Source organism: Prionailurus viverrinus, unplaced genomic scaffold (genome assembly GCF_022837055.1).
Source record: "Prionailurus viverrinus isolate Anna unplaced genomic scaffold, UM_Priviv_1.0 scaffold_50, whole genome shotgun sequence".
In the NCBI taxonomy this organism is placed as follows: domain Eukaryota; kingdom Metazoa; phylum Chordata; class Mammalia; order Carnivora; family Felidae; genus Prionailurus; species Prionailurus viverrinus.
Window position 1 is genome coordinate 2,180,232 of NW_025927613.1, and position 25,092 is coordinate 2,205,323.

At 46.0% G+C, this 25,092-nt stretch overlaps 1 protein-coding gene across 1 annotated transcript; it reads right to left on the reverse strand.

The window, feature by feature from the left end:
• Window positions 1-1,386: 1,386 nt before the first annotated feature.
• LOC125159445 (uncharacterized) lies at window positions 1,387-24,820 on the reverse strand. The gene is made up of 6 exons (XM_047847787.1): window positions 24,735-24,820; window positions 23,648-24,140; window positions 13,237-13,312; window positions 9,233-9,343; window positions 4,345-4,555; window positions 1,387-2,791 (listed from the first exon to the last, which is right to left on the reverse strand). Exons 1-5 carry the CDS (start codon window positions 24,818-24,820, stop codon window positions 4,413-4,415), a joined length of 909 nt encoding a protein of 302 aa, XP_047703743.1. The 3' UTR covers window positions 1,387-2,791; window positions 4,345-4,412.
• Window positions 24,821-25,092: the final 272 nt, after the last annotated feature.

A 25,092-nucleotide genomic window follows, 5' to 3' on the forward strand; every position in this document is an offset into this window, starting at 1 on the left:
CCTGTGACTTGGTGGTCTAAAAATGTTGTATAAAGGAAAGAATTTCCTATGCCTCGCCAATTTGTGAAGTACCAGCTTAAATTTGCGGACACTGTCTTGAGGATAAAAGGAAGCATTTTTCAAAGGCTATATAATCAGTAGATGTTCACCCAAAAGTATCTCTGAAGACAGGACAGGTAGAAGATGAAGAGGAGGACGAGCTGAGAATTTGTCTGACTTTGAACTTAACACAGTGGCCTGATAATAATATAGCTAACATTACTCTGGACTCAGCAGTGCTTACTTACTTACAGCTATACTTACAGCTGTACTTGCTTACTTACAGCTATACAAGTGCTTACTCTGTGCACAGTCCTCAGCTTAACAGATTTGGAAACAAAGACACAAAGAGAAATGCAGTACTTGGCCCCAGATCTCACAGGTAGAAGCTATTATCTGTATATATTGTGTGCAAGTGAAATTTTTGAGACATTTAGCTGAGTTTGTATTGTCATTTTTTTTTTTCTGGTAGTATGTTAAGGGAGTTTTGTGTTGAATTAAGTAACATTTTTAACTACTGTTTCCTGTGAGACACTGTCCCTATCCTAGATAATGCTGATGCTCATACCAGTGTGTACAGGTGAGGCCCAGGAACTAATATGAAACTGTGCCTTTTGGTTTGTGGCAATAGCAACCATTTTCAGAAAGCCTGGTGTTTGCCTTTCTGCCTCTCCGAATCATGGTTTGCTCAACTCCTTTGTTCCAGAAGAACCACTCTTTTCCCAGTCGCTACACACCAGACTGATCTCCAGCTGTTGATTCCCAATGTCCTGTCACATTGGTTCACACTGTTTTCTTTCACTGATGCCATTCTTCTGATCATTAGGCTTTGCATTGGCCCAGTGAGCTCACTTCCCACAAGTTATGACAACAGCCTATTGTGATCTGTTTCCTACAAGGAACCTGGAGGGTGGGGATCACTCGGCCACATCTACCTTTGTATTCACCACCTCGCCTTGCACACAGTAGGCATTTAATAAATGCTTGTGGGATGAGTCCATGAAGGAGAAATGGTGAGCACTGCCTCAGCTCTGAACACATTCCAGCACTTTCTGGTGGTTGTCTTGTCCTATCATGGCTCACCTGGCTCTGGGGTGATGAAATGATGCAGAAACAGAATGTGACCCGTTTGGTAAACGAGGACCAAGACACGGATGGGATGCTCTAGTTTCCTAGTCACTGCTCTAGAGTCATTACATTTGGTTAGAAACTCCCAAAGTCTGAATTTTTCTTGATTTGATTTCCATATTTCAATCTAAGAGTACCTCTCAGGCAGATCTTGAGACTGCCTCAGTACCTCCCTGAGTCATGTATCTGTCTGGTCATCAGCATTCCGCAAACAGGAAGTGCTCGATAAATCTTTATGGAACTGAATGAATTGATTGGACATAACCTTGGCAGCCATTAAGTTTACAGTATCATCAGTCGTTTGACAACTGTGTTAAGTGGTTTGGACCCATGTGCGTATCTTCTTCCATATGTGTTTGGAAGACATGGCCATAAGCTATAGCTTCTGGATCAGGCCCCCAAAATGTTTGCGGATACTCATTGTCTGCTAAATTGGAAGGTTCCTCAGACGATATCCTCTGTTATAGTCTCAGCACAACCGATTTACAGATTTAGTAAGATGGTACCTGTCACCAGGGATGGGGAACAATTGGCCAGGACCTGTCCCTCTGATGCAAGCTTCCGCTCAGCCTTGTCTTTAGGATCTTTGAGAACATTCATCAGTGTCTGTGCGCCCTTGCAGCTAGCGGGGCTTGGGAGCCCATGGTGGTCCGTGCGGTCGCTGCTGCTGCAAGCTGGGGAGACTTGGCACTGGGTCCTGAAGAGGTTAACCGTCAGGGGACGGCGCTGATCCAGACTCCAGTCCCGGTTCTGCCATTTGGGGGTCGTGTGGCCTTAGACACGCTAAGCTGCTGCTCTGTCACCTCTGAACGTCGACTAACGACAGTATCCAGCTTACCTACTTCACAGGCCACTGTGAAAACCAAAATAAAAATGACAGCATGCATGTGAAAGCTTAGAGTCCTATGGAAAAGTAAGTTGTGTTAGGTTAACGATGCTGTTCAAACTTTTTTTTTAGTTGATGGGCCACATAGATCAAGACTCTGGCTCCAGTGAAGACTTCAAGCTGCCTCGACATGATGCCCGGAGTTCTCCACTGAGGGTGCTGTCTCAGAACACAGCAAGACTCTGCCAGGACTTGCCGGTGACAGAGTGGACATATTCCTGTGTTCTCACGGCAGGTTGGCGATCGTGGCCCGGCCTCTGTGCCAGGGATTGGGGGAAAAAGTTATGTTGCTGTCTGGGCAGAAGCTGATTTTCTTCCTAAGAAATCTGGCACCAGACGTGTGCCACCAGGACTGAGTTCTGTGATTTCTTCCCAGCTTGGCGGACTCCTTGTTGCCCTGGGGCTCTGGGACCACAGTGTGTGGTGCTGTGGACTGGCTTGGGTTCAGCAGGAGCTGATGGGAAAGGTGCCTTGGGAAGATGGGCCAGGTCACAGAAAGAAGGGCAAGCACTGGCTAGTGGTAGCGGGGATGAGGCTCGAGGACTCCAAGCACTCTGAGAAAACACAGCAACCTATTGTTTCGGTCTTGGGTCTGGGAGTGCACTTCATGTACTGGCCACACATAGTACTGTGACCAGTTCCAAGATCAACTACAGATGTGAATTCAGAGCAGGACACAGTGCATTTTCCCAAGTAAGGAGGGTGACAGACACATATCTTCTCAGCCCAAAGAGGCTTCTACGAGAGAATAAAGGTCCATGTGATAAATGGGCCCAATTTCCAACCCCTCACCTAATTGTACAAGTAAATTAAGAATTTTCCCATCAGATGGGGCGCCTGGGTGTCTCAGTCAGTTAAGTGTCTGACTTTCGCTCTGGTCATGATCTTATGCCTTGTGGGTTCAAGTCCCGTGTCGGGCTCTGTGCTGACAGCTCAGAGCCTGGAGCCTGCTTTGGATTCTGTGTCTCCCTCTCTCTTTGCTCTTCTCCCACTTGTGCTCTCTCTCTGTCTCTCAAAAATAAATAAAAACATTTTAAAAATTAAAAAAAAAAAAAAAAGAATTTTCCCACAAGAGCAGAGGTATACAGAGAGAGCAGGTTCTGGAAGTAATGTGGGTCCTAGTCATGGTTTGAGGAAGGTGTCACTTTCACTGTTACAGAGCAGAGCCAGAGTCTCTGGGCCAGAATGTGAGCAAGTCATTTCTACTACCTGCGCTTCAAGAATATAGCTTCTTTCTTCATGGGTTGTTACTGGACACACAGGACTCTAACTGCCTTAAAGAAGGGGCCACGGTAATTCTCCCCACATGAATCTCACTCTTGTGCCTAGAACTTTCCCTGCCTTTCTGGAGAAAGCCAGTTTGGTGTCAAATTAATCTGGACAGACTGTGCTGAAGGCCTAAGAAAGGCAGACATAAAAGGGTAAGAATAAGGGTACAAATTCAATACCGTGGCCCGAGAGGCAGGCAGGGCTGCCAAAGGAGAGGCAAGAATTTCGTACATGCCAAGGACTTGAAGTCAGAAATAGAAGAGTTGGGGCATGATGTGAAGGAGAGGCGAGCTGAGGCAGGAGGAAGTGTGGGCTTGCCCTCTGACCACAGGCCTTGGCTCATTCAGGGGCCTCAAAAGCCCTGAATGCACAAACAAGGGCCCACCGGTACTGGAGAGGGTCTCCCTTCTCTGCTCACAGCCTTCCCTGCTCTTGGCAGCGTCAGTATCTACCTGGCTCTGAGCTTGGCATTCAGAGCCTTGCCCTGTGGCCACAGCCGGCCTCTCCAACTTCACCCCCACCCCAAACAGGCCGAGCCCCTCAGCCAGGGCCTGTGCTAGAAGGCCCTCCGCCCTCCCTCCCCTCTGTGCTCGGAACATCCACCTGCCAAGCCCCAGCTCAGTCTCTCTGAGGGAACTCCTGGTGTCCCAGGACCATCTCTGTCCATGTCTCTCCCTGGCCCAACCCTCTGGCCATGGCAGTCCTCTCCAGGCCAAGGGGGCCTGTCACTCAGGTGTGCCTGCCGATCACCCGTGGGGATTATTAAATTACAGGTGCCGGGTCCCCAGTCTGGGTGATCTCGTTCCTGAGCTCCATGGGTGATGGGTGCACGCCCAGGCATGAGGCCCCTGATCTAAACCACTCATGGGGAGGTTTGCCTGTGAACCGGGTCCTAATCTGGGTGCTGGAACACAGGTCTGAAGGAACCACATTTCAATTTCTTTCTCAATAATTTGTTTCAAGCTTTTCTGACCCTGGGGTGATGGAAACTCAATTGTCAATTTCGGGGATCCCACCCTCACCTTTGGGCACTCAGCAGTGCCAGCTGAGTTTCCAGAAAGACTGTGTTGGTGACGGCAAAGCTGTTTATTCACTGAGAGAAGCTGACAAATATCCTGGAGCAAAGGTCAGTCCGTCTTTCTTGCTCTGACCTTGCCGCAGCCAGGGTCACACGCCCAGAGGAGGAGCCGGCGGGGACACACCAGGTCAGTCTGTGGCAGTGGCACCTGGAACCTGGGGGAAGGAAGGGTTGTGATGAGGTCCACTCGGTTTACTTAAAACTGAATGAAGTCTTCTCCCCGAACCTGCTTCCTCTCCTGACTTCTCACCTATTGTTCAAAATCCTAGAGTCCTCTTTAAGCCTTTCTCTCCTCGCCCTAGAACAGTGTGGAACTTTAGAGGCATTTTGCCTAGTCCTTTATTAAAAAAATTTTTTTTAAGGTTTATTCATTTTTTAGAGACAGAAACAGAGCCTGAGTGGGGGAGGGGCAGAGAGAGAGGGAGACACAGAATCCGAAGCAGGCTCCAGGCTCTGAGCTGTCAGCACAGAGCCCGACGCGGGGCTTGAACTCACGAACCCTGAGATCATGACCTGAGGTGAAGTTGGATGCTTAACCAACTGAGCCACCCAGGCACCCCTCACTTTTGAATAACTAGATTATTTTAAAAACCCCAAAAAACTAGATTATGAATTGCCCAGGGCAGGGGCTTTGCCTCATACTTCTTGGTTTCCCCTGCAGGACCTGGCGTTGAGGACTGCGTGATAAAAATCTCAGTCACCTCTTGTGTGTGGTGTATGCTGAGGGGAAACTTCAGCAAAATCCAGACATTTCTAGGCAAAAATGTCCACTGAGCCATTATAAGCCCAGAAGAGCCGGAGACATAAACCAGGAAGGAAATATTTGCCATACAGGGTGAGCAAGCCCCAAGAGTAGCCGAAAAACTCTCGGGGGAAAGAAGGGGTGCACAAGTCCAGCAGGTGCCCCAGAACAATAGGGGAGACAGAACACACCGAGGACCAAAAGTCAGAACCAGACTGAGGCTTTGCTGCAGCAGGAGGTGACCCAGCGCCTGTGGCCACGGGCCCAGGTCACCTCTGGCAAACACACAGGGGCGCCACTATTCCCGATGGGATTTCCTGGGCTCTCCAGTGACCCCTGCCCTTCCTGGGGCTGGGAAGTGTGGTGGTTCCTACTCAGCGGCCTCCTGTTCCATATGGGACTCCAGCCTGGCTCCCCAGCTTTCCTGCTCCGGCTGTGGCTGGCTGCTCTCCTCCCGTCCCTGTTCCTTCACCCCTGGGAAGGGTCCGCTGCCATAGGGGGCAGCTGGACAGTCAGGTGATTGAGGGGCAGTTAGGCCCAGTACCAGCCACCGTCCTCTCCCTGCAGATCCCGTCCCGCTCCAAAGGCGGGGAGACACCAGCACACGGGGGTTCAGAGACACACCATGGGCCCAAACTCTTCACCAGGCCCAGGGCCTCCCAGTCCCTATAGGGTCTTCAGATTCATCCTCTCATCTGATCTTCCCCCAAACCTTGTAAAGTGGGGGTGCACTGGAGGACATTCCAGCCATGCATCAGATGAGAAAAACGAGGCAGGAGGTGCCAAACATTCCACCAAGCGGGAGCCGGGACTGGGGTCTCCCACCTTCTGGCCCAGCACTTAGGGCAGGGGCAGGGAGAAGGCGTGGTGGGCTCAGCCTGGATTCCCTGCAAGGGGGGGGGGGGTGAGTGGGGGCTTAAGTACAGTCACCCTAAGTGACAAGTGGCCTTTTGGCACTGGGAGGGGTGAAGCAGTGTAGGCTGTCTCCTTATGTTACAAAAGAAAGGGTCCAGGAGGTCTTGAGCTGCCCTGGGCCACAGGTTCCTGGAGTGCAGAGTGGTGGGGGATCCGGGGACTCTTACTCCAGGCTAGAATGAGCCGCATTGCACACTCAGTGTGTGGAACAGTCAGGACCCATGCTTTTGTCCTCTGGTGACTGGGCCACAGATCGGATCCCATTTGTGCAAGGTTGTGGGGCCCTTCTGCAGATCCCTTCATTTTCATTCATGAGCGCTACAGGCACAGTATTCCCAGCCTGCCCGGGTTCACATCCCAGCTCCCTGTGTGCAAAGGGGACATCCCTATGCCACTGCCTAGGGTTTTTTTTTTTTAATGTTTTTATTTATTTTTGAGAGAGAGAGAGACAGAATACTAGCAAGGGAGGGACAGAGATAGAGAGGGAGGCACAGAATCCAAAGCAGGCTCCAGGCTCTGGGCTGTCAGCACAGAGCCTGATGCAGGGCTTGAACTCGTGAACTGCGAGATCATGACCTGAGCCGAAGTCAGACGTTTAACTGACTGAGCCCCCAGGCACCCCGTAATGAGGTGATACACATAAAGTCTTTAACTGAATAGCGCCTGGCCACAGTAAGTCCCCACAAATACCGGTTGGTGTTATTATGCACTTATTCTAGAGTTAGAAGAATGAGCCGTAGAATTGTTTGGCTATGCAAGTGTAGGTGTCTGCCTGCATACCCCTGTCTGGTCCCGAGGCCTCAGGAGGAAGGTGTTGCAAGGCCTGCTCTATGGTTTAACTGACTTGCATAGAACCTCCTTGGTCCCTTCTCCAAGGGTGGACCAGGAGGCCCTCACCTGCTCTGCATCCTGGCAGGGAAATGTCATCAGCGGCTGACTCTGCTCTCTGACCCGTGGCCCTGAATCACCAAAGAAGTGAACACCCCAGGGAGGCTGGTCCCTGCCCACTGGCTGATTGCTGAGAACAGGTGGGTCCTGAAGGCTGGGCCAGACCTATTTTTGGGGAGGCGAAGCAAATCCAAGCCGAGATGTTGGAGAGAATTAGAGAAAACAACCCCATCTCAGCTCCCATCTGCCAGGCTGGGGCTGGCCACGGCACCACACGAAAGGAGAGCAAGGGGGACTTGACTCAAAGCAAAATGACCAACCAAGAGGCTGGGAAAAGAGGCGGGTTCAGATCGGAGCCAGGAGCTCCTGGTGGGGTCAGCAGGGTGTTCGGGAGGCTCGGGCTTCTCTCTATGAAGGTCTGGGGACCAGAGGGGCCTGGGACATGGGCAGAGGACAGTGACCTGAGCAGAGTTTGGTGACCTGAGCAGAGGGCATCTGTTCCTGTCCCTCTCCCGGGGCAGTGAGGCTGGTGCCCCCTGGGCAGCTGAGCCCTGGGCAGGCTCAGGGCCAGTGCGGCCTCTCTGGGCGGGGTTCTCCAGTGCAAGGCATGTGAGCACAGGCTAGGGGTGGGGCCGTCAAGTTAGGACCAGCAGATATGTGTTGCTGCCCCTCCCTGGCCACACCAAGGCTTCGGCACCTTCTTCCCCACCCATCCATTCCTCTCCAGCTTCAGTCCTTTACACTGAAGTGGACTTTTAAAAATAGGTAAAGCACATGGTACACAGTGGAAAGTTCCCTGTCCTGCCCCGCCCCCCCTTCCCCTCCTCGGGGCAATATCTGTGTCCTTACTGGGATGGTGCATGGGTATGCTAGCATAGAAGTTAATATTCTCCCTTTCTGGCTTTTTCTGGTGGCAGAGATTCCTCTGAGAGTCTGAAAAAACTCACTGAAATAGGGTATACACACACACACACACACACACACACACACACACACACACACACACAAATTAATGTGCAATTTCAGGGGATTATAACACACTCTTGTGGCCCTTTTGATCCTACTCAGCAAGGAATTCTGGTTGTGACGTGTCTGGGTCTGATCCACATTTTCTCTCCTTAACACTGTTACCCCACATACACACTTCCCCTGCCTGCCAGGATTTGACAAGATTTCAACAAAGGAGAGCTTCTAAGGCCTTGATGGAGCAGCTTAAGCAAGCAAGCCATTCAGTGCCTTCTTTCAAAAACTCCGTTATACTGAGGCCCAAATAAAATCTGAACTCTTAGAATGGCTTGGGAGGCCCTCTACTCGTGGTGTCCCTGAACGTCCCTCCTGGTCCCCTCCAGCCACGATCGCCCTCTGCCCACACAGCTCTGGCCACACCGACGTTTCTGTCACACCCAGGTCTCACCTCAGGGTCTTTGCTTAAGCTGCTCCCTCTGCTAGGAAAACCATTTCCCCCCGTTGGCTGCAGTGCTGGTTCCTTCTGGTGTCCCTCCCCAGCCATTCTCGTGTGTTCCCCGCTCTCGGCACCCCTTCTCAAGGGCACCATCCCATTTCATTTTCCTCAGTGCGCTTACTCTTCTGAAGCTGTCTGACTTCTGTAGGCATCTACCGCCCCTGCCACCAGGACACGAGCTCCGGGAAGTCAGAGGCCTTGCGTGTCCCACCTCTAGTGCCCAGAAGGGGGCACTCAGTAAATGTCTCTGCATTGACTAAAGAATCTTGGAGATCAGATATGAATCGTGACTCAACTCTCCATCCCATCAAAGTAGCTCCAGGCCATCCCTGGCTCCCGCTCTAGGCAAAGTTCCTGCCTCTCCCTCATTTCTCTATTCCCAGATGTCCTACCCTTTTCCCAGATCTCTGGGGCCCCTCCTTCCCAATCAGCATCTAACAAAAACTCTTTTGTGATTTTATGCCCGGGGGATTTAATCTGAGTCAATTTGGCATCTCCAGCCCTGGCTCAGCTGAGTCCAAAGGTCTGATCAGTGTTTCCAGTGGACCAGCCAGCAACTCTGTCGTCTGAGGGCTCTGAGCTCCACCCCAGTGGGACCAAGGGTATTGATGAGGCCGGTCCTCGTCTCGCTCCCTGAGCTGCCATTCCTGGACCAATAAACGAAGCCCGAACAAGTGAGAAAAGCAAAGGCTATTGATTCAAGAGCTTGCTACAGCAAGGGAAGTCAGTCAGCCATGGTCACTTGCATTTTAAAAGAGACTCCAGGGTAGGTGGAGGGGTGGTAAGGCTTTATTTATAGCAGAGAAATGGGAAAGATTCAGGTACCTGGTGCCTTCTCTGGAGGCTGTTGGCGTGGGGAAGCTGGAAGGCAGGTGACTAGAAGCCAGGCATCCTGTATGACTGGTTGGGGGTGCATATTTGACTCTCTGGCTGGTCCTAAATTGCACAGTGGACAAAAGTTAGGGAAGTTGTCAGTTCTGGCCATTTTGAGCCAACTATTCCAGAAGTTAGTGGTTAGCTTTCTGAATTGTTCCTAGACATAGTCTGACTTGTTACAAACGGGACCTATGGATTACCTGGGTGGTTTACTGTATTTGAGGAGGTGATTTCCTGGGCGGGTTTCTGCAGGCTGTGGATGTCCGAGGTCTGTTTTTCCATATGGTCTGGCCATTGTCTGTGTGTTCAGTGCAGATCAGTGTTTTGGGGACTCCTCCCTCTTTACCTTGAACATGGGAACATCTCGGGCCAGTAGAACCGTCAAGTCTTTGATCTCCTCCATCCTGCAGCTCTCTGGCAAGAGCCTTCGTGGTGCAAAGAATGGAGAGAGGTGCAGTGAGAGGGGCAAGAAGGCCTGGCGGTGAGGCACACGCACCCACGAGTCGTGTGTTGGGTTCAACGCAGGGATTCTGAGTTGAGAAGGCTTTATGAAAGGTGTGGGGTTTCAGGAGTGGGATTGCTACAGACGGAAACTGGGGAGAAACAGGGGGGACACTCTTGGAAGGGAATACGATGAGGCAGGGGGCAGGTGGAGAGACCTTAGGTTAGTCACTTCCTTTGAGTCTTAATTCTTCACTGTGTACAGCCTCTGTGAGGCAGACATGGTGTGCATGAAGGTGCTGTGAGCTGTGAAGGTTTCAGCATGAGGGAAGGCTGTGGGAAACACCTGGAAAGGGCCTCTCTTATCAGAATAAGGAGGCTGAATGTACCTAGACAGTGATAATAATAATGCCAGCAGTGGGGCGCCTGGCTGGCCCAGTCGTAGCACATGTGCCTCTTAATCTCAGGGTCATGAGTTCAAGCCCCACGTTGGGCATGGAGCCTACCTAAAAAATCAGACAAACAACCAAGCACTTACTGAATTGGAGTCACTGCTCTAAGCCTGCAGAGAACCCCGGCAACAGTCCCATGAGGCAGTTACTATTATTATCTCCATATTACAGGTGAGATACCTGAGGCACAGACCAGCTAAGGAGTTTGCCCTGAGTCACACAGTGTCAGAGGGGAGAGAATGCTTAGATTGCGTGCTTTGCACAAATCAGCAGCAGCTGTGTACCCTCAAACGCTGCCTCCTGATTCAAGGTCTTTGTCCTCGGATGTGTGTCCCAATGCATCATCATCAATCAGCTATAATAAAAGTCAGCTTTCACTAAATACCAGGCATGGTGCTAAGCATTTGCATTTAACTCATTTATTTAAAAAAATTTTTAAGTTTTTTTTTAATGTTTATTTATTTTTGAGAGAGAGAGACAGAGTGTGAGCAGGGGAGGGCAGAGAGAGAGAGAGAAACACAGAATCTGAATCAGGTTTCAGGCTCTGCACTGTCAGCACAGAGCCTGACATGGGGCTTAAACTCACGTACTGTGAGATCATGACCTGAGCCAAAGCCAGGCGCTTAACTGACTGAGCCACCGAGGTGCCCCTTTAAAAAAATTGTTTTAAGTTTATTTATTTTGAAAGGGGGGGAGGGACAGAGAAAGAGAGAATCCCAAGTAGGCTCTGCACCTGCCAGTGCAGAACCCGATGTGGGGATCGAACTCATGAACCATGGGATAATACCCTGAGCTGAAATCCAGAGTTGGAAGCTTAACTAACTGAGGCGCCCAGGTGCCCCTGTACTAACTCATTTAATCTTTGTTCCAGCCCTCTGAGGTAAGGAACTGTGATTATCGTTTCCACTTTATGGAGGAGAAAACCAAGGAGTTGCGTGGCATAGCCCATGCCTCTGACTTTGGAGTCTGCACACCCACCACTGTACCACACGGCCTCTCTTCAATAAGCAAGGGCTGGGACTACTCACCACTCAAGCCCTGATCCACACAGTGGTCCGTGCCTAGGAGCCAACTCCACATCAGTGGTTCTTGCCTTTCTCGATCACAGACCCCTTTAACACTCGCCCCAGGAAAATGTGTGCATGCACACACACTCACACCCCTTAAGAAATTCACAGATTCCCCCCCCTCCTCAAGCCTTTCCAGGGCAAGTGGGTGATGGGAAAGACTTCTGGGGTGAGTGTTTCAGCCGGGGGATATTCTCCAGTCTGGAACAAAAGGGCATGGCTTTGAATTTTAAGAGATTTACTTTATTGAGAGAGTGAAAAGTCGGGGGCGCCTGGGTGGCTCAGTCGGTTAAGCACTCTTCATTTGGGCTCAGGTCACGATCTCACCTTGGTGAGACTGAGACCGGCATTGGGATTGTCTCTCTTTCTCCTCCTTCCTCTGCCCCTCCCCTATTCACACACATGCATGCACACACTCTCTCTCCCTCTCAAAATAAAATAAACAAACATAAAAATAAAAAAATGAAATTCCAAGGGCGCCAGTGGGCGTGGAGCCTGCTTGCGATTCTGTTGCTCCTCTCTGCCCCTCCCCCACTTGTGCATGCTCTCTCTCTCTCTCTCTCTCTCTCTCTCTCTCAAAATAAATAAACTTAAAAAACAAAAAAGTAAATACATAAAATTCCATAGCTACTTTTATTTACTTCACTAGTGAACAGAACAAAAAGCAGTCCATCCTGAGAATCCCCATCTTTGGATCAATTTAATTACCCACTTCTCTCACACATCTAGCCAGCTGAACACTGCTGGAAGAAATCTCATAATTCTGCCGATTTATGCCAATGCACATTTATGGGGTCTAATCCCAGCTGGGTCTTTAACACTACTTGGCAGCTCTTACTTGTACCAGATAAACACTCACACCCTTTCTCACGATGGCCACTCCAACCCTTCTGTAATGATTCTTTGAGCTTTAAAAGTTTTCATGTGTTAGAAACATAATTGCACAAATTTTAATTCATAGCCTACAGGATTTTTATCCAGTTTCTCCATGTACTTGGGCTCTTGACCCTTTATTTTTTGGATAATTATTTATTTAGAGGCTACCATGCCTGGCATTGGGCTGGGCTCTAGGACCCGACTGTGGTCTATGTTCCCACGAACTTTACAGTCCAGAGAAAAAGACTATCATTCCACAAATAATTACAAATATGATGAGGGACACTAAATGTGTTGATGTGGGGATTTCAGGAAGGCCTCCCTGAAGTGGTGGCCTTTCAAGCGGAGTCCTGAAGGATGATATGTCAGTTTGGAATGCTTTGGGCTGCACACAACAGAAAATCTGACCGACAGTGAAACCATAAGGATGTTTATTATTTCCTTAAGAAGTCTAGCAAAGGGGCGCCTGGGTGGCTCAAGTCAATTAAGTGTCCGACTTTGACTCAGGTCATGATCTCATGGTCCGTGGGCTCAAGCCCTACATTGGGCTCTGTGCTGACAGCTCAGAGCCTTGAGCCTGGTTTAGATTCTGTGTCTTCCCACCTCTCTCTCTGCCCTCCATGCTCACTCTCTCCCTCTCTCAAAAATAAACATTAAAAAAAAAAAAGAAAAGAAAAGAAATCAGAGCCCTTTATCAAAAAAAAAAAAAAAAAGAGAAGAAGAAGAAGAAGAAGAAGAAGAAGAAGAAGAAGAAGAAGAAGAAAAAGAAGAAGAAGAAGGTCTAGAAGCAAAGAGTTTCAGGGCTTTTAGATAGCTCAACAATATCAAGATATCCCTACAAATTTCTTAGCTTTTCCCTCAGTCATAAAAGGGTTGCCATAGATTCAAGCGTGACTTACACAACATCATTCCGAAACACAAAGAAGAGAAAGGGTTCTGGTCCCCCAGCAGCTCTCTTTCAGAAGGGCGCAAGAATTCACCCACAAATTCCCAGGAGTTTTTCTCTTTTTTCCCCCCAAAAGTGGGTCATATGCCCACCTCAGGCGTAGAAAAAGGGGGTTACCATGACTCACTTAGTCCAACCAGGATCGATCCCGTAGCACAGTGAGGATCCTACCTTCTCTGAAGATATTGCTGCTTATCAGACTCCTCAAATGAAGATTAAAGGGTTTACCAATTCGGGATATGGACACCTAGATAATTCAAATAAAATTAACCTTCATACCAATAAAACTTAAACTTTTAAAAAGTCATCTTAAAAGCATCAGTGGGGTGTCTAGGTGGCTCGGTTGGTTAAGTGTCGACTCTTGGTTTCAGCTCAGGTCATGATCTCATGGTTCGTGAGTTCAGACCTGCGTTGGGCTCCGGGCTAACAATGCAGAGACTGCTTGGGATTCTCTCTCCTTCTCTCTGCCTCTCCCCTGCTTGCGCGTGTGCTCTCTCTCTCTCTCTCTCTCTCTCTCTCTCTCTCTCTCTCTCTCAAAATAAATAAACTTAAAAAAAAAGCATCAGAGAAGTAACAAGATTTGAGGAATTGCTGAATTGTGATGCTGAGATACTGAAGAGGGGAAAGTGGAGAAGTGAAGTCTCTTCTGAAGGTTGCTTATGCCCTGGGGCTTTGCTCTGGAAAAGGCTGAACTGCAACTGTGGCTGCATGGAGGGGCTAGGGTGAAAATTTCAAAGTGAGGTGGTTCTGGATTGCTAGTGCCCTCAAGAGCTGGTAAATAATAAGTTCTTTTTAGAGAAAGACACTATTATCTTGAGCCTCAAGGTATTTCTATAAATAACTTTCAAAAACAATGTCCAGTACACAAAGATAACCCAAGGACATCAGACAGCATGAATAAGAACAGTAGGTACAACAGGTCATAGTAGTAGACTCATAGGGTCTCCAGATATTGAAATGATCAGCACAGATTACAAAACAATAAAATCCAAGAATGGAAAATTTGGCTGGGAAATAGAAACTTTAAAAAATGATATTACAAATGTTAAACAGGGGGAACAATGTAAATTCTGGAACTTAAAACTACAATAACCAAAATTAAGAACTGAAAGAATTTTACCAGCAGATTAGAAATAGTAAAGGAAAAATTAATGAACTGGAATACAGGTCAGAAGGAAATACCAAGAATGATGCATAACGGGAAAAAAAGAAAGAAAATGCAGAGGGGCGGGTAAAAGACATGATATCACAATGAAAAGGTCTAAGCAGAGTCCGAAAGGAAAGGAAAGAATGGACATAGGCAATAATTGATGAAACAATGGCTCAAAAATTTCCAGAGTTGATGAAACACATTAAATCATACATTTAAGAATCCAACAAATCCTAAGAAGGATAAATACAAAATTCACTGCCTTACACATTAGTGAAACTGCAGAAAACCAAAGACAAGGAGAAAATAGTAAAAGTGGTCAGAATAAAACAGACAAATTACCTTTAAAGGTCACAACAGGGGTGCCTTGGTGGCTCAGTAGATTAAGCATTCAACTTCAGCTCAGGTTATGATCTCATGGTCTGTGAGTTAGAGCCCTGTGTTGGGCGTGAAGCCCGCTTCGGATTCTCTCTCTCTCACCCTCTCTCTCTGCCCCTCCCCTGCTTGCTCTCTCTCTTACAAAAATAAATAAACATTTAAAAAAATTAAAAGCCACAACATTCAAAGGACCCACACTTCTTGATTTCAAAGCTTACTCCAAAGCTACAGGAATCAAGACAGTGTGGTAATGGCATAAGGGTAAACAGACAGGTCAGTGGAATAGAATTCAGAGTCCAGAATAAAATCTCACATTTATGGTCAACTGATTTTCAACATGGTGCCAAAAATTCAATAGGGACAAAAGTCTTTTCAATAAACAATTCTGGGACAATTGTATATCCACATACAAATAAATAAAAGTGGACCCCTACCTCATGTGATATATAAAAATCAGCTCTAAATGGGACAAAGACCTAAAAATAGAAAATTCTTAGAAGAAAACACTCACAGGAATAAATCTTTGTGACCTCAGGTTATTTAGGCAATGGTTTTCTAGATATAACACCAAAAGCATAAACAACTAAAGAAAAAATAGATTAGACTATGTGAAATTTAAAACTTTTGTGCTTCCAAGGATACCATCAAGAAAGTGAAAACGCAAGGGCACCTGGCTGGCTCAGTTAGTAGAACATGCAACTCTTGATCTTGGGGTCATGAGTTCAAGCCCCACATTGGGGGTAGAGTTTACTTAAAACAAATAAGTGAAAAGACAATCTACAGAGTAGGAGAAAATATTTGCAAATCACATATATGATAAAGGACTTTTAATGAGAATATATAAAGAACTCTTACAATTCAGTAGTAAAAAGACAAATAACCAGTTAAGTAATGGGCAAAGGATTTGAATAGACATTAATCCAAAGAAGACACACAGGGGCCCCTGGGTGGCTCAGTGGGTTGAGCATCTGAGTCTTGATTTCAGCTCAGGTCATGATCTCATGGTAGTGAGACCAAGCACTGCATCGGGCTCCACTCTGGCACCAAGGAGCCTGCTTGGGATTTTTTTCTCTCCCTCTCTCTGCCCCTCCCCTGCTAGTGCTCTCTCTCTCAAAATAAATAAAGAAACATTAAAACAATTAAAACAACAAACAAAGAAGACATATAAATGGCGAATAAACACTTAGAAAGATGCTCAACATCCATCATTAGCCAGTAGGGAAATGCAAATCAAAACTACAATGAAAAGTACTTCATCTCACACCCACCAGAATGCTAAAATAAGAAAAGACAGTTAATAGCGAGGTTGATGAGGATGTGGAAATCTGGAACCTCACATACTGCTGCTGGGAATGTAAAACAGTACAGTCACTTTGGAAAACAATTTGGTAGTTCCTCAAAGGTTAAACATAGGATCACTCTATGACCCCAAAATTCTGTCCCTAGGTATGACCCAAGAGAAATGATAACATTAGTTCTCATAAAAACTTGTACATGAATATTCATAGTAGAATAATAGAAAAAAATGGAACTGAAACGTCCATTAGCCAATGAATGGATAAAATGTGTTATACCCACACAACGGAGTACTATTCAGCCATAAAAAGGAACGAAGTGCTGATATATGCTACAATATGGATGGACTTTGAAAATACGCTAAGTAAAAGGAGGTAGACATAAAAGGTGACATATTGAATGATTCCTTTTATGTGGAATTGACAGAATAGGAAAAGATCTATAAGGACAGAAAGTAGATTAATGGTCACTGAGGAGTGACAGGCAGGGGATGGGGGGTAGATACGGGGAATGAAGGTGACATCTAAATGATAAAGAGTCTGTTTCTGGGATGATAAAAATGTTCTAAAATTTGTGGCAATGGTTGCACAACTTTTGTGAATATACTAAAATCCCACTTAGGGACGCCTGGGTGGCTCAGTTGGTTAAGTATCCAACTTTGGCTCAGGTCACGATCTCACAGTTTGTGAGTTCGAGCCCCGCATCGGGCTCTGTGCTGACAGCTCAGAGCCTGGAGCCTGCTTCAGATTCTGTGTCTCCCTCTCTCTCTGCCCCTCCCCCACTCATGCTCTGTCTCTCTCTCTCCTTTAAAAATAAAGAAACATTTTGGGGCGCCTGGGTGGCGCAATCGGTTAAGCGTCCCACTTCAGCCGGGTCACGATCTCACGGTCCGTGAGTTCGAGCCCCGCGTCAGGCTCTGGGCTGATGGCTCAGAGCCTGGAGCCTGTTTCCGATTCTGTGTCTCCCTCTCTCTCTGCCCCTCCCCCGTTCATGCTCTGTCTCTCTCTGTCCCCAAAATAAATAAACGTTAAAAATAATAAAAACATTTTAAAAAATTAAAAAAACCATTTAATTGTATACTTTATTTATTTATTTATTTATTTATTTATTTATTTATTTATTTATTTTACTTTTTTTAATTTTACATTCAATGTGGGGCTCGCACTCACAATCCTGAGATCAAGACCTGCATGTTCTACCAACTGAGCCAGTCAGGCACTCCTAGCTGTATACTTTAAATGAGTGAGTTATATGGTAAGCGAATTACATCCCAGTGAGGAAAGAAAGAAGAAAGAAAGAAAGAAAGAAAGAAAGAAAGAAAGAAAGAAAGAGAGAGAGAGAGAGAGAGAGAGAGAGAGAGGGAGGGAGGGAGGGAGGGAGGGAGGGAGGGAGGGAGGGAGGGAGGAAGGAAGGAAGGAAGGAAGGAAGGAAGAAATGGAGAGAGACTGTGTGAGCAGGGGAGAGGCAGAGAGGGAGGGAGACACAGAATCCAAAACAGGTTCCAGGCTCTAAGCTGTCAGCACAGAGCCTGATATAGGGCTCAAACTCACGAACTGTAAGATCATGACCTGAGCTGAAGTCAGATGCTCGACCAACTGAGCCACCCAGGTGTCCCAGGACTTTTTTTTTTTTTTTTTTTAGATCCAACTGTTATGCTCTTTACTAAAGATAAAGATACTTCATAATTATAAAAAGGTTCAATGGTTTAAGAAACAAAAAGTTCAAGGGTTCAATTTACCAGGAATATATAATAATTCTAATTTTTTTATACCCAATAACATGATCTCAATGTATTTAAAGCAAAAACTAAAGTAAACAAATACCTGATCATAGTAGAGATTTTCACATACTCTTTCAATAGATAAGAAAATCAGTAAAGATTCAGAAGATTTGAATAATGTTATTAACTATATGTACCAAATATATAGAATACTATATCTGAAAAACTACAAAAATACACATTCTTTTCAAACACACACAAAGTATTTATAAGTGACCACATACTAAGCCATAAAGCGAGTTTCAACAAATCCAAAGGGTTAAAATCATCCAGAGTTCATTTGTTAGGCACGACACAATTATGTTAGACATCAGAAACAAAAGGACAGCTAAAAAACCCCAGATGTTTGGAAATAAAATAATATGCTTCTAAATAACTCATGAATCAAAGAAGAAATCAGAATTAAATTACAAAGCCTGAAATAAAGAATTAAAAAATATTACATATCAAAGGTTGTGGGTTACAAGCTATTGATGGAAATTTATAGCCTTACATAGTTAAATCAGAAAAGAAGAAAATTTGAAAATTAATGAACTTAGATGCATCAGAAAGTAGAAAAACAGCAAGTTAAACTTGATGAAATTAGAAATAAGGGAATAATAAAGATAATTGAAAGCATACATTACACACAATAGAATAAAAATAAAATAAGCTGGTACTATGAGAAGACTAATGAAACTGATCAACCTTTGGTCAAATGAAAAAGAAAACAAAGGGAGAGAGAGAGAAAGAGAGAGAGAGAGAGAGAGAAGACACAAATGAACCCTGTAAGGAATGAAAATGAAAAACAGGGCATTACTATAGTCCCTGCAGACCTTCAGAAGAAACCAAGAGGATATTAGGAACTTGACACTAAAGCACTGGAAAATTTTTATGGAATGGATACATCCTCAAGGGGGAAAAAGACAGTTTATAAAATGCCCAAGGAAAAAATAGGAATTCTGAAAAGACCAGTTACTTAAATGAATTTACACACCAGTTTAAAATTTTCCCCGTCCCACATGGCTTCCTTAGCAACTTCTACCAAACTATCAAATATTTACAGAAGACAATGAGGTCAGTATTGTGCAAACCCTTTCAGAGAAAAGTAGTAATTACTTTCGCCAACTTATTTTGAGCCTAATACAATATATTGTAAATATGTTTTTACATTTAATATTTATAAAAAATTAATATTAATTTTTGTATAAAATATAAAATATATTTTTAAAACTTTTGAAGAAAGGGAAGATGGAATAGGAGGACCCTGAGCTCACCTGTTCCACGGATTCAACTAGATAATGCACCAGTTTAAATAACGTAAAACTTTCTATATATTACTACGTTTTGACATTCTAGAAGAATTTTTTCCGGCTTGGGAGAGACAATTCTTCTTCTTCTTCTCTTTAATGTTTATTTTTGAAAGAGAGAGCGTGAGCAGGGGAGAGCCAGAAAGAGAGGGAGACAGAGAATCCCAAGGAGGCCCTATGCTGTCAGCACAGAGTACGACCGTGACCTGAGCTGAAATCAAGAGTCAGATGCTTAACCCACTGACCACCCAGGCGCCCTGAGAGACAATTCTTAAGAGATGGCCCAGGTGAGAGCATCATCCAGAGCTGTCCCTCCTCTGTCCTGCCCTTTTCACTCCAGGAGGCAATACTCCTCTGCCTTAATCATCCCAGGGCTAGGTGCCAGGCAGCTAGGGACCAGCCCTCTAATCCAAAGCTGGCCAAAATTATTCCAACTAGTCAGTTCTAAACCCTTCCCTGCCTTGCCTTTTCCCCAGAAACCCCAATAAAGTCTGTAGCCTAAACCTTCTCACATCCCTTCTGCCTCCTGACTTTGGTGTCTTTCCAATGTGAAAGTTTTTTTTGTTTTTTTTGTTTTAATCTACAAAAATGGCTTTGTGTCTCCTGTTTCTAGGACCTGTGAGTTCCCCCCTGCCCCCGTTCTGTCTCTTCTGTGGCTGCATCTAACCGACCACCTCATAAAAACCACGAAATATGTCATCTTGTTACTAAAAACTGATAAAGGCAGTATGAGGAAGATAAACACAGGTAAATCCCATTCATGAAAAATGATACAAAAATTCTAAAACATACAGTAGGAAGTTGAATCCAGCAATATATAAAAACAAATGAGGGGCGCCTGGGTGGCGCAGTCGGTTAAGCGTCCGACTTCAGCCAGGTCACGATCTCGCGGTCCGTGAGTTCGAGCCCCGCGTCGGGCTCTGGGCTGATGGCTCAGAGCCTGGAGCCTGTTTCCGATTCTGTGTCTCCCTCTCTCTCTGCCCCTCGCCCGTTCATGCTCTGTCTCTCTCTGTCCCAAAAATAAATAAACGTTGAAAAAAAATTTTTTTTAAATAAAAAATAAAAAATAAAAACAAATGACACATCATGTCCAAGTTGTGTTTATTATTATTTTAGTAATACAAGATAAGTTTAACTTAAAAAAAATCAATTAATGAATTTACCATATTAACAAACCAAACAAGAAAAATCATGCATCCTCCCCATAGCTGCAGGGAAAATATTTAATACAATTTGACATATATTTATGATGCAAAACTCTTAGTGAGTGTGCCTGGCTGGCTCAGTTGGTAGAGTGTCCAACTCTTGATCTCAGGGTTGAGTTCGAGCCCCATATTGGGGCTAGAAATTACTTTAACAATTTTTAAAAACAAACCAAAACAAAACTCTTAGCAAACTAGGAATAAAAGGGGACTTTTAAAATAATTTTTTATACATTTTAATTTATTTTTGAGAGACAGAGACAGAGCATGAGAGGGGGAGGGGCAGAGAGAGGTGGGGGGACAGAATCTGAAGCCGGCTCCAGGCTCTAGGCTCTGAGCTGTCAGCACAGAATCCGCAGTGGGGCTCAAAACTGAGATCATGACCTAGGCCAAAGTCGGTGCTCAACCAAGTGAGCTACCAAAGTGCCCCAATCTCCCTTTTTTTATGAAGTTAAAAATACCTTAATGTTATATTATATACCCTTATCACATACTGTACCTTACTATGTACATATATACTTATATATACATTTTGTGTACAGAGTTGTGCACATAAGAATATGGCCACTGTATCTTCTGAGTGATTTAAAGGATTTCCAAAGGTTATGTTCACTATGTAACTTTTGCCTTATGTACTGCTTTTAGAACCTAAATTTGGTATAAGGTACAACTCTATTGTTGATGGATTTAAACTTTTTTTTTTCTTAACATTTATTCATTTTTTTAAATTTTTTTTTTAACGTTTATTTATTTTTGAGACAGAGAGAGAGAAACAGAGCATGAACGGGGGAGGGGCAGAGAGAGAGGGAGACACAGAATCAGAAGCAGGCTCCAGGCTCTGAGCCATCAGCCCAGAGCCCGACGCGGGGCTCGAACTCACGGACCGCGAGATCGTGACCTGAGCTGAAGTCGGACGCTTAACCGACTGAGCCACCCAGGTGCCCCAACATTTATTCATTTTTGAGACAGACAGAGCATGAGCAGGGAAGGGGCAGAGAGAGAGGGAGACACAGAATCTGAAGCAGGCTCCAGGCTCTGAACTGTCAGCACAGGGCCCTATGCAGGGCTCGAACTCACAGACTGCAAGACCATGACCTGAGCTGAAGTTAGAAGCTTAACCGACTGAGCCACCCAGGCACCCGCACTGTTGACAGGTTTAAGAGCTATTTAGGAGATTTGGTGACTGCCTGGAATAGAAGGGAGAAGGAAAGTGATTCCCAGTCTCTTGCCTAAACAACTGAATAGATGGTGGTTCTGTTTACTGAGATGGGGCCCACTGGGGTAGGAAGAGTTGGAGGGTAGAGATGGTCGCTTATCTTTCCCAATATTTTATGAAAAACTTCAAAACTGCAGAAAAGTTGACAGACTGTATAGTGAACACCCATATAGCTACCATATACGTTCTACAACACACTTACTGCTACATTTTCTTTTTTATATCTTCCCACATTGAATAAGCTGAATGTGTGGGATCTAAGAGACTTCCAAGTGTCATGTCTTGTAGGCTACTGGTCTAGAGGACAGAAGCACATTCAAAAAGCAGGCTGCACATGCTGCCTCCCCCTCTTCACCTCCCATTCATACTCAATTCCCTAGAATTAGGCCTTGTAAAAAAAAAAAGGTTGCTTACTTATTTATAATCTCTACACCCAATGTGGGACTTGAACTCACAACCGAGAGATCAAGAGTCACAGGCTCTTCTGACTGACCCAGCCAGGTGCCTCTAGAATGCAGCTTTTAATATCTTCCTTCTTTTTAAAAATGTTTTATATATATATATATATATATATATATATATATATATATGTATATATATATATACATATATATATATATATACACATATATTTATTTATTCAGTCAGTCAGTCATTTTAGAGAGACAGAGTTGTGCACGCATGCGCATGGGAAGGGCAGAGGGAGAGAGAAAGAGAATCTCAAGCAGGCTCCATGCAGAGCCTGACTCAGGGCTCGATCTCACGATAGTGAGATCATGACCTGAGCAGAAATCAAGAGTCTGATGCTCAATCGACTGAGCCACCCGGGTGCCCCTAACATCTACCTTCTAAAGATTCTTTCACTAAGGACACCAACCACTGAAGACCCCAAAACTGAACTCATCGTCCTCCTCCTGGAAACCCTGCTCCTCCTCCTCCTGTACATCTTACCTTACAGTTACCCAAATCTCAAATTTAGGGTATCTCTGGCAGCAGGCAGGTTCTTTCACTCTCATCTTTTAAATATCTCTAACAGATGTCCTCTCCCTGTACCATTAAAGCTCTGGATCTCAAAATTTCTCATTTGACTGATATTAATGAGCTACAATTTCAACCTCTGAACTGGTCCCCATCGCTATCCTTTCTCTAGCTTATCTATTCGTCTGTCCATCTAATTTATCTTTTTTTTTTTTTTTAATTTTTTTTTTTTTCAACGTTTATTTTATTTTTGAGACAGAGAGAGACAGAGCATGAACGGGGGAGGGGCAGAGAGAGAGGGAGACACAGAATCGGAAACAGGCTCCAGGCTCTGAGCCATCAGCCCAGAGCCCGACGCGGGGCTCGAACTCACGGACCGCGAGATCGTGACCTGGCTGAAGTCGGATGCTTAACCGACTGCGCCACCCAGGCGCCCCTAATTTATCTTTTTAAAAAGTCTGTTCACATCACTTTTCTTTTGCAATATTTTACAGTTGCTTATACCCAGATTGGCATGACTTCCATAGTCCTTCAAGATCTGCCAGAAAGTATGACTACCCTTAAATTTACAATCTCCTGCCCAGTTACCCACCCACATCATTTTTACTACTTACTGGCTCTTCAAATATACCAATCACACTTTCTGCTTTATTGCCGCCTCCGCGAAGACCTCCCTGAAAGCTAGGAGACTCCCAGAGAATCCTGAGAAAACATCTAATCATTAAATATTCAAGTCTCCACAGAGATAAAAATCCTTGAGGGCAGTGCTTTGGTCTTCTTTATGGCCAGAATACTTAGTCTCACCACCTAAGAATACTCTACCTGACACAAAACGGACACTCTGTTTACTTCAGCGGAACTCTGCATACATCCAGTGCTTTGTACACTCTCCCCTTCCTCTTCCTGCAAAATCCTACCCAAGCTTGAATTCCTTCTTGAAGCCTTCAACGGCCCCAACAAGTAGTTAGGGGCTCTGGCTCCTTTATCCACTGCCCTGAGCTTAATAAATTATACTTTAATAGTTTATCTATATAACTAAGTGCCGTAAATGTGAACACTTTCCCTTTTTCTTGGTAACTAACATCAATCCTATCCATGCTTCTGAGCTCAATCCACAACCACCTACTCTGATCCCCAGAGCGAATTACTTCTTTTAACTCTCAGCTCACGAAGCGGGCAATCTATTTAGCGCCTGATGGTCTTTCATTACCGCGGCTTACTATCGCGTTCCCGGTTCCCTCCCTGTCCATCCTGTAGACTGTAACCTTGTAGGGGTGGGGAGGGCGATCCTACCTTTCTGACTCGCCCTCCAGTACTTGGCGCTGCGCTTTGCAAACGCAGCGGTAAAGCACCTCCGGGAAGCTCACGAAGGGACACAGCCCTTTGGAGACGTCCCTGCCGGCGGACCCGCCCCCTTCCTGATCCCAACCTAGGCGGAGCCACGCGCGGGCTGGGTGAGCGGAGGACTGGGCCCGGCCTTGCCTGGCTCAGGCCCCGGGTCCCAGCGGCTTTCGGGAGGATCTCTGGACATCCGCCGGCCGCTCGCGCAGGCGCGGAGACGTTCTTTGAACACGTGACCCAAGCCCTAGGCCCCAGTTGCCCGCGCAGGAGTGGGACGAGGCGCAGACCCCTCTCGCTGGTTGAGCGTGGTGCTGAAGGACAGGCGAGGGAGCTGCCAAGACGCTGCTTCGTTAGAAACAGCCATCCGGCAAAGTAAATAAATAAGAGGCTGGGGAGAACCGAGAGGCAGGTGTCTGTTTGGGAGCTGCTGGGGTTCAGCTTGTTCCTAGTTGGGGCAGGACGGCGGTCCTTGCCTCACCCCCACAGTCATAACTGGGACCAGGGAAGTCCCGCTTTCTGGAGACTTGGCCCCACGAGAATCGAGTCTTCATTCTGATTCTTCCAGCTCCTGTTTCTTGGGGGCAGCCTCCGAGGGCTGAAGAGTCCTGCCCCTCCCCTCAGGCGTGGGCGCGATACTCTCCTAACTGGACTTCCGGGTTCCTGCCAGGCTGGCTGCCTACCAGACGCTGCAAAAGGCAGATTTGAACCCTGAACCCTGCTTGAAACCGCCAGTGCCTTCGTGGGCAGAGGTGCCAAGATGCACTTTTAAACCCTTGCGGAGGAGACATTTGTGATGACCTCCTGCTTATCATTCCAGCCACATCTGGAAGGGAGACCACCAAAGCCTCAGGCCCTCTCAGCCTTAGTGCTTCTCTGCCTGAGCTGTCCTGCCTGAGACTTACCTGCCCCCTGCACCTTATACTACTACTCCGACCTCCCCCACACAGAGGCTTTCCCCAGTATATACATACAGCCCTCAGCCCTACCCCCACCTCGGACCAGGCTATCTGGCAGCCCCCTGCAACACAACTTAACACACCTGTTAGGCTCCTGGGTTATGAGCAACTTGATGGAAGGGGCAGTGTTTTCTGGATGTGTATCCCCCACATCTAGCATAGTGTACATCGGTGGGCGTTCAGTAAACGGATATGGAATGAATCAAAGTATGGACTCCAAGAGTGAAGATTTTAAAATGTAGGGCTGGGTTTATGGCACTTTGGGGGCTTACCCAAGACATGAAACCATATCTTTTGCCTTTAAATGATGATAGCTAGCTAACAAGGTGACACTGTTGTTCAAATATGTTAATAAATTCAAGATGACAAATAGTGAAGTTAAGCTGTTGAGTTATGGTACCATCATAGCCTGTGGAATGGTTCTGCTCAGTCAATGGGGGC

What these genes read in the sequence shown, in the direction of transcription:
- LOC125159445 (XM_047847787.1), bottom strand. Translation starts at nt 24,820, where the DNA reads ATGTACACTATGCTAGATGTGGGGGATACACATCCAGAAAACACTGCC. An exon ending in ATAACCCAGGAGCCTAACAG is followed by an intron (nt 24,141 to 24,734) that starts GTGTGTTAAGTT and finishes TGCCCCAACTAG; the next exon opens with GAACAAGCTGAACCCCAGCA. An exon ending in CTGGAGGGCGAGTCAGAAAG is followed by an intron (nt 13,313 to 23,647) that starts GTAGGATCGCCC and finishes TGAATTATCTAG; the next exon opens with GTGTCCATATCCCGAATTGG.